The sequence below is a fragment of the Rhincodon typus genome, chromosome 6 (assembly GCF_021869965.1).
Source record: "Rhincodon typus isolate 14 chromosome 6, sRhiTyp1.1, whole genome shotgun sequence".
Taxonomy (NCBI): Eukaryota; Metazoa; Chordata; class Chondrichthyes; order Orectolobiformes; family Rhincodontidae; genus Rhincodon; species Rhincodon typus.
In genome coordinates, this window is record NC_063337.1 from 63,807,707 (window position 1) to 63,824,080 (window position 16,374).

Sequence of the window (16,374 nt, forward strand, 5' to 3'; positions counted from 1 at the left end):
ACCAAATTTAACTAGAACTGATTGAAAAGCCTTGGTTAACTTCTGAACAGCAGTAATCTACCCATTTACCCTTGCGGTCACAGCACCTCTTATTGTGAAGAACATTTCAATCCACTGTGAGAGCATCACTTTTCTGTAAATGCTTAATTATTGTTTATCAAAAATATATAAGTTATTGGTTGAAAAGGAGTTCTGTAAATTTTGCTAGAAATTTCATAAACAGTGATGTTGTAACTGAATTCAAATTAGAGCATGGAATCAGATGAATACTTGCACTAGTGCCATTGGCAATACTTTATCAAAGGTTAAGGGTGTCACCTTCCTCTCTCTCTGATATGTATATTGTCTGAGGGATCATAATCATGGCCCCATGATATGACATTGGGTCAAGGAGAAGAAGGAAGTCCAAGAACAATATCAGCTCGTTCAGGATTGAAACCAATCCATTGTTGTTATTACTCCAAACAACTATGCAAGTAGCTAACTGGTCCTCCTATGTATTTACTAACTTAGAAAAATATACTTCATACTGGCACAAAATTGAAAAACCTTTTCAGACAAAAACCTCCAAACTAAGAAGAACTCTGTAAAATGAGTAATAATGTTACACCATGGAATTGGCCCTTTGGAAGCACAACCTTCTGAAATCAAAATTTTAAGGAACTTGCATCTCCCAGAGAGACTGCACCAAAAGCATCAAGAACATATGAATAGAATAGAATCCCAACAGTGTAGAAACAGGCCCTTCGGCCCAACAAGTCCACACCGACCCTCAGAACATCCCACCCAGACTATAACCCACCTAATCTACGCATCCCTGAACACTACGGGCAATTTAGCATGGCCAATCCACATAGCCTGCACATCTTTGGGCTGTGGGAGGAAACCAGAGCACCCAGAGGAAACGCACGCAGACACAGGGAGAATGTGCAAACTCCACACAGTCCTCCGAGGGTGGAATCGAACCCGGGCCTCTGGCACTGTGAGGCGGCAGTGCTAACCACTGAGCCACCATGCCACCTGCAAATTATGCATATTAAGTTCTCTAAAATATTAAAACTTTCCAAATTGCTCCACAATAGCAATGCAAACCATAATATAATACACCAAGCCAAACAAGATGGCCAAAAACAGTCAAAGATGACTCAAAGAGGTAGGTGTTAAGGAGTGACTTAAAGGAGGAAGTAAAGTAGGGAGGGCAAAGAGGGTATTCAAGAGGTCAAGGCCTAGACAATGAATGATTGCCAATGGTGGTGCAATTAAAATTGGTGATGTTCAAAAGTCTAGAATTAGAGGAATGCAGGTAACTCAGAGTTTTGTGGAATGAGAGGAGATGACAAGTGGAGAGAGAGGTGAGGTCGTAGGAAAACTTGCAAATAAGCATTGGAATTTGAAAATCAAGATATTGCTTGACCAAGAGACGATGTAGGTCAGTAAGTTTACATGTAAGAGATTTGATGCAAGTTAAAACAATGATGGGAGAGTTTTGTACAAACTTCAGTTTTCAGAAGGTAGAATGACAGACTAGCCAAGTGCATTGAAATAGTCAAGTCTAGACGCAACAAGCCACATGTCTGAGAGGTTCAGCAACAGATGAACTGAAAGAAGTGTGAACTTAGGTGACATTATGCAGGTGAAAATAAGCTGGTTTAAGAATGGTGTGAATATGAGATCTGAAGATCATTTTGAGATCATCATGGTTGTAAATAGATGGCTTAATCTCAGATAGTTGCCAATGAGACAGATTGAGTCAATAGCTAGAGAACGAAGTTTGGAGCAGAAACCACAAACGGTTTTACAGATATTTAACTGGAGGAAATTTCTGCTCATCCAGTATTTTATAAGTAGTCTGATAATTTAGCAACAGTTAAGGATTCCAGAGCTAGTGATGAGCTAGAGCTGGCTGACATCAAAGTGTACATGTGAAAATTAATGCTGTGCTTTTGGATGTCACTGAAGGCAGCATATAGATATGAAATAGATAAGGATAGATCCTTAAAGGTCACCAGAGGTAATACTGTGTGGGAGAAGTCAAACCAAGTAATTCTATACCCAAAACTAGATGGCTAAGAATGGAACTGGCTAAAAACAATGCCACCCAGATGGACAACATTGGAGAGGATGGTGTGGTCAACCATGTCAAAAGTCACAGACACATTGAAAATGCTAAGGATAGAAATTTTATCTTTAGAAAAGCCACGTACATTGTCATTTGTGAGGGTCCAGGGAAAGTGAATGAATTTTGGAGGTGGCAGTATGTTCAAGGCTCCATCACAAAACCAAGTTGAAAACTGAAGAAGCTCAAACAATACACAACAGGCAGGCTGGAATGTCACACATTCCAGATTTGAACGTAGATGTGTAGAAGCTTGTTTTGGATCATGAGTCTCTCAGATTTTTGACATAGCCTGGGCTGATAAACATTCATGATTTGCAAAATGTTTCCTGTCTTCATGGTAAAGTGGAAATACACAATGACACTGATACACATATTTAGGGTTTAACTCAGACAGTCTGAAGTAGCAGAATGATACCGGAATTTATAACCAGCATTTTAGCATGCTTTTCCACAGAAGATCACAATGAATAAATGTAAATCAATGAAACCACTTATAAAGCAATAACTATACTGGAAAACACTTTAAAAGATACCACTGAATGCATTTGAAACCAATAAGTAGATCACTGATCTAACATAAGTCAATTTAAAACTATTACTGAAAACAAACATGTACAATTTAATTTTTGTAAGTAAACAAATTTCACTACAGTGATTCACAGAACTTATTTCAGAAAAAATGTATAAATATAATCTTCTTACAGAGAATATGATTTTCAGTTAAAAAAACATATTTTACAAAATACCTAAGCACATAAAATCTACATATTTTGAGCACAATAATAGACATTTCATATTGAGGATGTACTGGTGCAAGTCCATTCGGCAAACTGTATCCATTCGGGCACAACTGTGCACACCTGCGATTTCCTGTGGGCTTTGTGTCAACTAGCTACAGGCGCTGATAAATTCTGTCCTTGAGTACATTTCCACAGATAGATAACATTTGACAATCCTCAGAATTTTTCATGAATGTTGCCCCAAAATTTCATCCAGATTTAAGTCTTTCATCCAGTCATCATTGCCAGTGCTATGTTTTATCAATGAGTCAAGGAAATCTGAGTCACCGCTGAGTCCAGATAGTGCATTATCAGCTTGTTGGTTGAGAAAGTCAAATGCCAAGTCACTGTTGTGATTTGTTCCCTGGTAACCTTGAGGATTCTGGTTGGTGGAAGAAAAATTGGTTGTGGGCAATGTTTGCACAGCTGACGCCTGGTTCATTACAACCAGGCTTGCTGCTGTCTGATTCATTACAGATATAGCTTGTGGTTGTGGCCTTGGCTGATTAACTCTTGGAGATGGCCCACTCAGTGAGCTTATGGTCTGTGCATTTCTAGTTTGGTTCATTTGACTCAAAGTTCGTATCTGAACTCCAGGAGCTATCTGGTTTGGTGGTGGTGCCATGCCTCGCTGAGAAAAATGTTGATTGGACATATTAGACTGCACTGATTGATTTGGAAAGGAAGCATTATTAGAGAATCTTATGTTAGGTCCCAATTGTGTCGGTTTTAGAGTTACCTGCACTCCGGGTGGCGTCCAGTTCAGCGGTGCCATACTGAAGTTGGACATCATATTTGTAAGTCTCTCTGCAGACATACTGGTATTTATGTGGTTCAGAACCGGTCTTAACTGCTGCTGTGACATGGCAGAACTTCCAACAGACCCAGTACCAAACCCTGACACTGTAGTCCCTTGACCCAAGGTTGACTGCCTTGGCACTGCTACATTGATCTGTGTCATTCCCATTTGACTTTGACTTGTGCGATGCTGCAATTGATTAATACTGGAAGAAATGGTATACACTCCCTGCTGAGAAGGTGACACACTACTGTATATTCCTGTGCTTCTGTCACTTTGAGTTCCCGAAATAGGAGGCATTCTAGGTCCTTGGCTGCTTGCTGGATTCACCTGCAAAATGCTGGAGTTTGAAGGCACTCTCCGATGATTTGGAGCAGGGCTTGACAGAGGTTGAGAGGAGTTTAATCGCATTGCAGCTGCAGCACCTGTAAGATTAAGTTAAAGTCATTTATTTCATAATACACATTCCAATACAGGCTAGCACAAAGGTACAATTTACGGTGGGATAAATACAGAAAGTAGGTTAAATAGTTGAAATTTTACAAAGAAACATTTCGTGAATTCCTCGGCTGATCCAAGATTTGGAGGTGGCTGGTAGGGCTTATAGATTTGAGTCCGAGTGTCAGAATTGTTTTAAATTCATCGTAACGTTCAGGCTTATCAACATAACTATACATAGCAATTACTGGGATTTCAAGTCAGGAGAAAAGCCAATGTTGGATCGTTCAATGAACAAGTCAGGGATGTGTAAGTCAGCATATAAATGGGCTCATTACTACTTGCTAGACAAATACAGCTCAATCAAAAATTTCTCTGAACAATACCTAGTCAGTGTTAAATTAGCAGATCTTGTGTTGGTTGACGATAGGGTATTATCAGTGACAGAGGAAAAACAGTACCACAGAACCGGAAAAAGCAGTAACAAAATAAAGACATCAGTTTTTGCTTGATTTCAATCTTGTTTATCTGCTTTGTTCATTATTTCTCAGCAGTGAAATTAATTGGTTGCAAACCTCAACATACTAATAGTAATTCTGCTGCCAATATAATCAAAAGAAAACTGGGTCAGTGTACAAGTGGCAGCCTTGGGGCTCTTGTGGTGCAGTAATAATGATCCTACCTCGAGATCAGATTCTCTTAAGTTCAAACCCCACTTGCTTCAGAGATGTGCCAAGACAAGATGAACAAGTTGATTAAAAATATCTGTAAATGGCAGCCTATTTGCTGTTGGCTGCTAGGCTTGAACCAAAGACGAATTTCACCTCTAGTCTTTCTTAGTCCATTTTTTTGTTTGCTAACCTTTTCCTAAAGTTAAAAACCTTCAGATTGATTTTAAAATAAGTTCATCCTGAAAATGTTTGCTGCATCAAAAAGCATCAGGTTGATGACCTCCAAATTAAAGCATTTGCATATGAATTTTAAAAAATTACTACATGCATACTTTTCCGCAAATAAAGTGATTATAGAATCACAGAGTTGTTCAGCACAGAAACGGACCCTTCAGTCCAATTTGCCCAGATCCTAAATTTCAGATCCTAAACTAATCGAGTCCATTTGCCAGCATTTGGCCCATGTCCCTCCAAACCCTTCCTATTCATATACCCATCCAAATACTTTTCATACATAATTGTACCCACTTCCAACTTTTCCTCTGGCAGCTCGTTCCATACATGCACCGAACATGGCGTGAAAAGCTTACCCTCAAGTCCTTTTTAAATCTTTCCCCTCTCATCTTAAACATATGTCCTCTAGTTTTGGACTCCCCTACCCTGGGAAAAAGACCTTGGCTATTCACCCTATCCATGCCCCTTCTGATTTTATTAACCTCTATAAGGTCACCCCCTCAGCCTCCGGATGCTCCAGGGAAAATAGCCCCAGCCGATTCAGCCTCTAAAGTTTAACAATATCTTTCCTATAGCAGGGAGACTAGAATTGAATACAGTATTCCAAAGGTGGTCTAACAATATCCTATACAGCTTCAACTTGACATCCAAACTCCTATACTCAATGCACTGACCAATAAAGGCATGTGTACCAAACATCATCTTCACTATCCTGTCTACCTGTGACTCCACCTTCAAGGAACAATGAACCTTCACCCCACGGTCTCTTTGTTCAGCAACACTCCTTTGGATCCTACCATTAAGTGTATATGTCTTGCCCAAATTTGCCTTACCAAAATGCAACAACTCTCATTTATCTAAATTAGCTCCATCTGGCACTCCCTGGCCTGTTGACCCATCTGATCGAAGTCCCGTTGTACTCATTGTCCACTTCACCACCAGTTTTGGTGCCATCTGCAAACTTACTAACTATTCCTCCAATATTCACATCCAATTCATTTACATAAATGACAAAAAGCAATGGAACCAGCACTGATCCTTGCGGCTCACCACTGGTCACAGGCCACCAGTTCGAAAAACAACACTCTATCACCATCTGCTGTCTCCTACCTTCAAGCCACATTTGTATCCAAATGGCTAGCTCTCCCCGGATTCCGCATGATATAACCTTGCTAACCAGTCTACCATTCAAAATTTTGCTGAACGCCTTGCTGAAGTCCATACAGACAATGTCCACTGCTCTGCCTTCATCAATCTTCTATGTCACTTCTTCAAAAAACACAATCAAGTTAGTGAGACATGATTTCCCACACACAAAGCCATATTGACTAACCCTAATCAATCCTTGCCTTTCCAAATATATGCAGATCCTGTTCCTCAGAATCCTCTTCAACAATTTACTCACCACTGACATCAGGCTCATCGGTGTATAGTTCCTTGGCTTTTCCTTACCACCTTCCTTAAATAATGGCATCATATTAGCCACCCTCCAGTCTTCTGGTACCTCACCGAAAGCTATCGATGATACAAATATCTCAACAAGAGGCCCAGCAATCACATTCCTAGTTTCCCACAAAGTTCTGGGATACACCTGATCAGGTCCAAAGATTTATGCATTTTAAGACCTCTAGCATCTCTTCCTGTGTAATAGGGATTCTTTTCAAGAAATCATGTTTATTTCTCCAAGTTCTCTAGCTTCCATATCATTCTCCATTGTAAATACCAATGCAAAATGCTCATTTAGTACTGCACTTATCTCACGTGGTTCCACAAGTAGACAGTTTTATTGATCTTTAAGGAGCCCTATTCTCTCTGTAGTTATTCCTTTGCCCTTAATGTAATTATAAAATTCTTTGGATTCTCCTTGACCCTATTTGCCAAAGCTATCTAGATTATATGATTCCACTTTAGATTCCCTTACAATAGGAATGCAAAATTCTACTAGTTTTATCATATCAAATACAGTTGATGGCTGAAAATGCAGCAATTACACCAAAGGAGAAATTTTAACCCTGCCTGCTTCAGCTCCCACTTGTCCGAACAGCTCTGCTTAAAATCAGGGTTAAAAATTCAAAAGAAAGAAAGTATTCTCGCATGTTGGGATTTTAGTTTTCCGTTTCTGGGGCAAAATATTTTGAAAATCCATAAATTGATTAAATACATATCAATTTCTAGATGTTAGGACTGATAGTGTAAAAGAAATTGTATAATAAAAGCAGAATGTGCTGCTGTTTTGGTCACTGATTTGGAAAATAGTAGCAGAGTAGGTCGCTCCTTCTGGAGCTCCTCTGCTCCGCCTGTTCTTTTTCTTTTTCTTGTATTTTCTCTCTTTTTCTATTCTTCACTCTCCTCAGCACCAGACGCAGCAACTGCTGGCAGCAAGACCCCGGAGCAGTGAGCCCTGGTACTGTGCATAGGCTACGAGACCTGAAACACCGCAAGTAGTGAGCTCTCGTGCAGCACGAGGGCTGTGAGACCCAGAACAGCGCAGGCAGTGAGCCCTGGAGCAACACATATGAGCCTCAGAGAAGTGTGGGGAAACAGCCCCAGAGCAGCACATGGGGAAGCAGCCCCAGACCATTGTGCAGGCAGTGAGTCCCAGACAGAGACAGCACTGAGGATGCAGTCCTAGAGTGCTGATACAGAGTGGTTTGGGGCTTGGTGCAGAGCGGGGATGACTGTTGGGGTGTAGTCTGGTGCGGGTGGTCAAACCACATGTAGAGGCCCTATGCTGAGCTGTTACCCTGTAATGTCTATTTGAAATTTCCATCCTTACTGTAATGACAATCCTTTAATGATGTCCTATTTTTAACTTATTTTTCAACTCTATAAATAATGCAACTACTTTTATTGCTTTGCTGTGTCCAAGAATTGTACCTCAGTACTTTTACCTAAGATGTCGCCATAAGAAGTCAGATATTGTAAAAGTTTTTCACTGTACACCTACAATGGAGTACACATGACAATAAAAGGGTATTGTATTATACTGTAATCACCTATCATGATTCTAGTCTGCAGTATGGCCGTAGCCTTTGATGTGAAGAAGGTATCAGGTGGTATGATTAATCCAGCTGTGGAGAACAGGTCTGGCCTGTAGAAAATATGGCTGCCAATCAAGTTGATGATGATCATTAAGAATGAAGTTTCTCTGCAAATAAGTGTCACTTGAAATCTCCCCATTTTGCTTTATTGTGTTCATTTCAATGACTCTCTCCTTTTCTACCAGGACTGTCCTCAAATCACCGTGCCTCCTTCTCCCTCCAGAAGCATGCAGTTTTTTGTTATCTATCACTCCTGTGTTCCCTGACATAAACTAGCTCCAGCTCAACATCTACCTTCATGACTTGGCGTTATTTTGTTGTATAATGTTTCTGCCTTTTGGATGCCTTATTAAAAGTTAAGTTGTGGTTATTAGCCATATAGTCACAGTGACAAATCTGTAATTTTTGCTCAGACTTGAGTCAGGTCAGAGTAGGATTGACTGCAGTATAGGCTAAATGTTTTTTCCTTTCTTTTTTGTCAGGAGGTGCAGGAAATAGCAGGCCTACCCTGCCATGCCTCCATTCATCCCTGATGCACGAAAGACTCTCACAAAGCAACCCTGGAATCTGGTTCTTCCACCTAATTTGTGTTGGAGCACAGCCTCTGGGCCACATAGTTTTCTGTCACTTCCTGCCAATCACATCAACACATGAGCAGTGTGCAAGTGTTGTACTCATCTTACAACACTTGCACACTTCAGAAGCAATAGAGCAAATCCCATTCATAGTCCAGTGCAAGGTTAAAGAAATCATTTTCAATTTCCATTTTACCCTACTTTTAAAATGAAAAGAAAATTGTAAGTGGGTTCTGCATAAAGTGAAATCCCACCTGAAATCCTGAAGATTATATTGGAAGTAAACATACTCTCTTATTTAGAATTAATGGCAATTATTTTTGTTTCACATGTAGACATAATATGTACATTGCAGACTCAACACAGCTTATTATGTGACAATACTATGGTTTTTAAGAGGTGTATTTTGTCCTGTTTTGTTTTAAATAAAAATGTTTGTATTAGAGGTATGGGCTGTCTGCTTCAAAGCCAATAAAGTAAACAGCTTGGGAGGCCTTGGGTTTTTTTTAAAGTTGGAACAATAGAAGCAGCCTGAATGGATGTGGTCAAGCTCCCAGTAGAACCAGGACTTTTAGTTTTAGTTCTCAGTAGCAGTTGCTGGGTTTGGAATCTGTAGTACGTCATTCCCTGCTACTCTCTCTCAGAGTTCTCTTGATGTTTTTCAATCAAGTTCCAATTTCTTTGTTCTTTTATTGTACTTTAATTATAGTGGAAAAAATAAAGCTTCAATACTGGTAGTTTGACCAATTGAATTACATCCGGAATGGAATGCCTGACACTTGCCTTCAAAATAAGAAAAACTTAGGGTATAGAATATCTTCTGAATATATTTTGAAGGGGTTTGGTCTGGTCCGTAACAAACTGGGGGCTCTTGTCAGGATCAAAATCTCTAATTCTAAATTGGGTTTAGGATTGTTGGACTCAAAGGCAGTGAGCGGTGGGTATTTTTTTAATTATGGGTGTTTCAGTTAAATAGGATGTGCCTTGTGTAATAATGGCTCTTTCAGTCACTAAGAATTTCCTAGGGGTGGAAGAAGTCACTTCAGGTATTTTACAGAAAGTGAGAAAGGCTTTTGGAATTGCTAACCAGTTGGAGTCGGGGTTTCCTGTGTCTGAGGAAATGGGAAATAATTGTGGCAATCACGCAGAATTTACAGTTGCTAGGAATGCCATTGGAATCTTTAGAAATGATTGGAATTTAATTGCAAATGAAGCAGCCTGAACATGAAACGGAAATTAAACAGTTTAAATTATGATAGAAAAGATGAGCATCGTCATAGAATCCAACAAAGAATGCCTAAGCGTAGAAGCAGGCCATTCAGCCCATCGACTTCACACCCTCCCTCCGACGAGCATCCCACCCAGACTCTACCCTATCCCTGTAATCTTATATTTCTCATGGCTAATTCACCTAACCTGGACATTTTAGACTGTGGAAGGAAACTGGAGCACCCAGAGGAAACCCATGCAGACATGGGGAGAACTTGCAAACTCCACTGGTGCTGTGAGGCAGCAGTGCTAACCACTGAACCACTGAACCACCGTACAACAGGTCCACAGAAGATGCCATACCTGAGTTTTGGAACATCTGGACAAGAAACTTACATCAGACTCCTGCTCGTCGACTACAGCTCCGCCTTCAACACCATTATCCTCTCCAAACTGATCTCAAAACTGCGTACCCTTGGTCTTGGCTCCGCCCTCTGCAACTGGATCCTCAGCTTTGTGATCCATAGGCTGCAATCAGCGAGGATAGGTAACCACAACTCCTCCACAGTACCACTTAACACTGGAGACCCCAAGGACACGTCATCAGCTCCCTACTGTACTCCCTGTACACCTACGACTGCATTGCCGAATTCCAAATGAATGTCATCTACAAGTTCGCTGACGACACCTCCGTAGTGGGACGGATATCTAACAATGACGAGTCAACATACAAAAGGGAGATAGAGGGCTTGGTGACGTGGTGCAATGAAAATAATCTGTCTTCCAATGTTGGCAAAACTAAGGAACTGATCATCGAGTTCAGAAAGAAAGGAGAAGAACATGCCCCCATCTACATCAATGGAACTGAGGTTGAGAGAATGAAGAGCATCAAATTCCTCGGAGTGACAATAACCGATGACTTGTCCTGCACTTCCCACGCAGGTGTGACAATCAAGAAAGCACAGCAATGACTCTTCTTCCTCAGGCAGCTCAGGAAATCTGGCATGTCCATAAGGTCCCTCAACAACTTCAACAGATGCACCATTGAAAGCATATTGTCCAGGTGCATAACAGCCTAGTATGGCAGTTGCTCTGCCCAGGACCAAAAGAAATTATAGAGGTGATGTGTGCAGCCTAGAACATCAAGGAAGCCAACCGTCTATGCATGGACTCTACTTACATGGCTCTCTGCTGTGGAAAGGTGGCCAACATCATCAAAGACCCATCGACCTCCTAACGACCTCCTAAAACCTCTTCCGTCAGGCAGAAGATACAGGAACCTGAACACACGCACGAGCAGGTTCAGGAATAGCTTCTTTCCAGCCATTATCAGACTGTTGAATGGACTCTAGCCTCAAATAATGTAACTTGCAATGTAACCTGAATGCCTTTAAGTCTTTTTGATCTGTACATCCCTTGCTTGCTGTGATCTGCCCGTACCGCTTGTAAACAAAGTTTTCCACTGTATTTTGGTGCGTGTGACAATAAAATCAATCAATCAATCAACCAAAGAAAAAGAGAGATTTTGAACCTCAGAGGTTGGAACTGAAAACTCAAAGCAGACTTAAAATGCTGGAGGTAGAGGTGAAAAGTAAGAGTAGTGATGAGGTCAGTGATGGAGAGCAATCCCATCAGAGCCAAATGCCTGGTGGGGATCTGTTTAAATATGTCCAAGTGTTTCCAAAGTTCAATGTTAAGGCCTTTTTCATTTCATTTGAGAAAGCACATGTAAAGTCTACGAAGCTAAAATCAAACATGGCCTATAAGGAATATAAAGAAAACAGGAAAGAACTCAAGTAGGAAATTAGCAGAGCAAGAGGAGCCATGGAATGACCTTGGCATGTAGAGAATCCCAAGGTACTCAACACATACATTAAAAACAAAAGGATAACTAGGGAGAAGGTAGGACTCAAAGATAAAGGAGGGAACTTGAGCTTGTAGGCATAACAGTGGGTGAGATCATAAATGAGTACTTTATGTCAGTATTCACCCAGGAGAAAGAGATGGAGGATAGCGAGACTTGTGTGGAGCATGCTAATATGCTAGGGCATTTTAAGATCAAGAAAGAAGTGGTGTTGGGTTTCTTGAAGAGTATTAAAATGGATAAGTCCAAAGGGCCTGATGGTATCCACACCAGGTTATTATGAGAGGCACAAGAGGAGATTGCTGGGACCTTGACCAAGATCTTTGCATCCTGATTAGCCATTGGAGAGGTCCCAGAGTACTGGTTAGTAGCTAATTCTGTTCCTCTGTTCAAGAAGGGAAATAGGGACAATTCAGGAAATTATAGTCAGAAATCACATCAAACCAGGTTATAGTGCAACAGGTTTATTTGAAAACACAAACATCTGCAACCTGAGTCCTTCCTCAGGTGTTAGTGAGAGAGGTATTATCTGACACAGAATTTATAAGTAAAAGATAAAGGTTCACACCATTAATAAGGATGTACTAAACAAACCTAAGATGCTGTTAAATCTTTAATTAGCTAGAAGGTTTTAATTGATTAATACATATATGTAAATCTCCGAATTCCTTTCAAGTCACTGCCCTGAGAGAACTAACATGCAGTGTCTGACCCAAAATGTCACACTTCATTCCACTGATAAAACCTTTTAGTTCTTTCAGGACTGTGACTTGAAAGGAATTCGGGGATTTACAGATACATATTAATCAATTAAAAACTTCTGACTGATTAAAGATTTAACAGCATCTTAGGTTTGTTTAGTACATCCTCATTAATGGTGTAAACCTTTGATCTTTTACTTATAAATTCTGTGTTGGATACTACCTCTCTCACTAACACCTGAAGAAGGACTGAGGCTCTGAAAGCTTGTGTTTTCAAATAAACTTGTTGGACTATAACCTGAAGTCATGTGATTTCTGACTTTTCCCACCTTTGCATCTGGAAATTATAGATCAATGAGTCTCACATGGGTGGTTGGGAAGCTATTGGAGAGAATTCCTCGGGATAGGAATCACGCACATTTGGAAAAGCATGGCCTAATTAGAGGCAGTCATCATGGCTTTGTGTGGGCGGGCCATGTCTTACTAACTTGATTAAATTTTTTGAGAAGGTTAAAAAGGTGATCAATGAGGATAGGGTAGCGGATGTTGTCCACATGAATTTTAGTAAGGCTTTTGACAAGGTCCCTCTTGGTAGGATCATCCAGAAGATTGCGATGCATGGAATCCATGGCAACTCACTGGGTGGATTCAGATTTGGCTTGCCCATAGAAGGCAGAGGGTAGTGGTGGAAAATTGTTTTTCAGGATGGAGGTCCATGACTCGTGGTGTTCCGTACAGATCTGTACAGTGACCTCTGCTGTTTCTGATATATATTAATGACTTAGATGAAAATGTAGATGGGTGGATTAGTAAATTTGCGGACAATACAAAAATCGGTGCAGTTATAGACAGGGTAGAAGGTTGTCAAAGGAAAAAGTGGGATATAGATCAGTTGCAGATATGGGTGGATAAATGGAATTTAATATGGGCAAGTGTGAGGTGCTGCACTTTGGGACATCAAATGTTAAGGAAAAGTTAATTGCAGGGCCCTGAACAGCATTGACGTACAGAGGGATCTTCAGGTTTCTGTCCATTGCTCTCTGAAATAGATAGGTGGTAAAAAGGCATATGGCATGCTTGCTTTTATTGGTTGGGGAACTGAGTGTAAGAGTCAGGATGTCATGTTGCAGCTTTATAAGACTTTGGTTAGGCCACACTTGGAATATTGCATTCAATTCTAGTTGCCACATTACGGGAAGGATATGGAGGCTTTGGAGAGGGTGCTGAAGAGGTTTACCAAGATGCTGCCTGGAATGCAGGGTATGAGCTACAAGGAGAGACTAGAAAAACTCATGTTGCTTTCTTTGGAGTGGAGGAGGCTGAGGGGAGACTTGACAGAAGTCTATAAAATTCTGAGATGCATAGATAGGGTTGATGGTCAGAAACTTTCTTCCAGAGTCAAAATTTTCTGAGGAAGGGTCACTGGACCCGAAACATTAACTCTGATTTCTCTTCATAGATTCTGCCAGACTTGCTGAGCTTTTCCAGCAACTTCCGTTTTTGTTTTTGAGATGTCTAAAACTAGGGGGGATACATTTAAAGTGAGAGGGGCGAAAGTTCAAAGGTGATGTGAAGAGTATGTTTTTCACACAGAGTGGTAGAAGTGTGGAACGTGCTGCCAGGAATTGTGTAGAGGCAGATACGATAGAGATGTTTAAGGAACTTTTAGATAAGCACGTCATTATGTAAGGAATAGAGAGATATGGACCAATGGCAGGCAAAAGGGATTAGCTTAATTTGGTGTCATGTTCAGCACAATACTGTAGACAGAAGGACTCATTCCTGTCCTATATTGTTCCATGTTCTATATTCTGCATTCTCAAGACGCTGAACAAATGAAGTGACCAGTGACCATGTGGGTATTGTTGATCCAAACAAAATTGGTAGGCAGAGCTAGTGAGGTATTAGTATCACTATCAGAGAAGGTATCTGGGGAGCATGAGGAGGTGAAGAAAGTCATCTTAAGTGCATATAAGCTATTGCCAGAAGCCTACATATAACACTTCAGGAATCTAAGGAGGGACCCTGGTCAAATACACATTGAGCTTGAAAGGATCTGCAAAGTAATTTTGATACATGGATAAAGGCATTGAAAAGAGAGCAAACATATGATGTTCTTGGAGAGACTTTTGTTTTGGAGGAGTTCAAAAATTCACTTTCTGAGGTAGTGAGAACTTATGTGGAAGAGCAGAGAGTTAAGACTGCAAGCTTAGCAGCGGAAATGGCCGCTGATTGTGAGTAGGTTCATAAACTAAAATTTGGCTTTCTGCATCACTTTCAAACTGTGAGGGATAGAAATTGGGGCAAAAAAAATCCTCAGGTGGTAGGGAAAAGAATATACAAAAAAGCTCAGATGTTTTCACTGTAAAGCCACAGTGTTGGTGATTTAGAAAAACCACTGAGAAGACAGATGTGGGAATAAGGAGCAAATTACTGCAGATGCTGGAATCTGTACTGAAACCAACAAATGCTGGAGATCAGTGGGTCCAGCAGTATCCAAGGAGAGAGAACAAGCTAACATTATGAATCTAAATGACTCTTCATCACAGCTGAAGTGAACTGTGGAGAGGACAGCATTTATGTTATAGTTTGGGGTGACCGATTTTAGGGGTAGCGGGTGTAGGATGCTGGTGGAGAAAACATGTTGATAGTTCAGTTTGAGAGATCGGATTGTGAGAATGGGTCTATCTGCCAGACTTGAAAAGACAGGTAGTCCCACTGGGATGGAGAGAGATACATTGTGCAATAAGTAAAGCTTCAGAATTTGAACGTGTTGAACTCAACCTTAAGTCCAGAGATGATTGTCCCGACTTTGATGAATGATGACGGAGGTGTTCCGTGACGGGAAGAAACGGACTGAAAAGGACTGCAATAGGGAATGTTTGCATGCTTAGAGTCAGTGTAATGCATGCGTATTGTAGTGAGCTAATATAGCATAAGATTTAAGCATGATGGTTTTTAAAAATGAAGCCATCTTTGTGCTTTGATTTTTTTAAGGGGGAAAGTGTGACAATTCTATGGCTCTAAGAGGTGTATTTTGTTTTTTTTTAATGAAAAGAAGTTGTGACAGAGGCACCAGGCAGTCTGCTCCAAAGCCAATAAAAAAAACAGCTTGGTTTTTTTTTTAAAGTTTGAACAACAGAAGTTGCTTGAATAGATGGAGTCAAACTCCCACAGAACCAGGAGTTTTAGTTCCAGTTTTTCAGGAGCAGTTTCTGTGGTCTTGATGCTGGGTTGGAAACTGCAGTACATGCTACTCTCCTGCTACTCTCTCTCTCAGAGTTTTCTCTTGATGTTTTTCCTCCTGGACTAGTGAATTGCATGCGAGACAATCTATTCTACTGAATGTGTCTTTGATAAGGCTGTGTTTATGGGATGTTACTATATTGGAATAGCTACTATTTAATCATTAAATAATTCTTCTGTTAAATTTTCAACAGAGCTAAGTTATTCAAATATCTTCTTTCTTTTGTTTGTACTTTAACTATGAAATTTATATTTTAAATAAAGTGTGCTTTGCTTCAAGACTGGTTGTTTGACCAATTGAATAGCATCCGGAACAGATCGCCTGGCACATGTCTTTAAAATAAGAAAAAGTTAGGTTATAGGCTATCTTCTTAATATATTTTGAGGGGGTTTGGTGTGGTCCATAACACTCAGCAGCCTTACGGCTCAGAAGATGACGGTTTGTGCTACGCTGGCTGTATCCTTGCTGGCCATGTTTTCAGCAGAGGTATTACTGAAAGTAAGTCAGATGGTGAGTGCAGCACTGTCTCAACACCCTGAGATTGCCCTTGAATATTCTAGTTAGATGTTGTTAAATTGGCTGCTTGTCTGCTATATTTAAGCAAATAATTAAAGGTCAATAGCCATATTGACAAGCTTATTGACCTGAATAATATTTTGCTCATACTGATCAGATTGGCCAAGGAGAGTTGTAGCTG

General features: G+C 40.5%; 1 protein-coding gene across 1 annotated transcript in view; it reads right to left on the bottom strand.

Moving 5' to 3' along the window:
• Positions 1-2,661: 2,661 nt before the first annotated feature.
• The window catches only part of LOC109919640 (mastermind-like protein 2), a 37,663-nt gene continuing 23,950 nt past the window's right edge, over positions 2,662-16,374 (bottom strand). Inside the window, exon 4 of the mRNA XM_048597683.1 lies at positions 2,662-4,122. Within this exon, the coding sequence (XP_048453640.1) occupies positions 3,086-4,122 (1,037 nt within the window). The 3' untranslated portion in view covers positions 2,662-3,085. The remainder of the gene's footprint in view (positions 4,123-16,374) is intronic.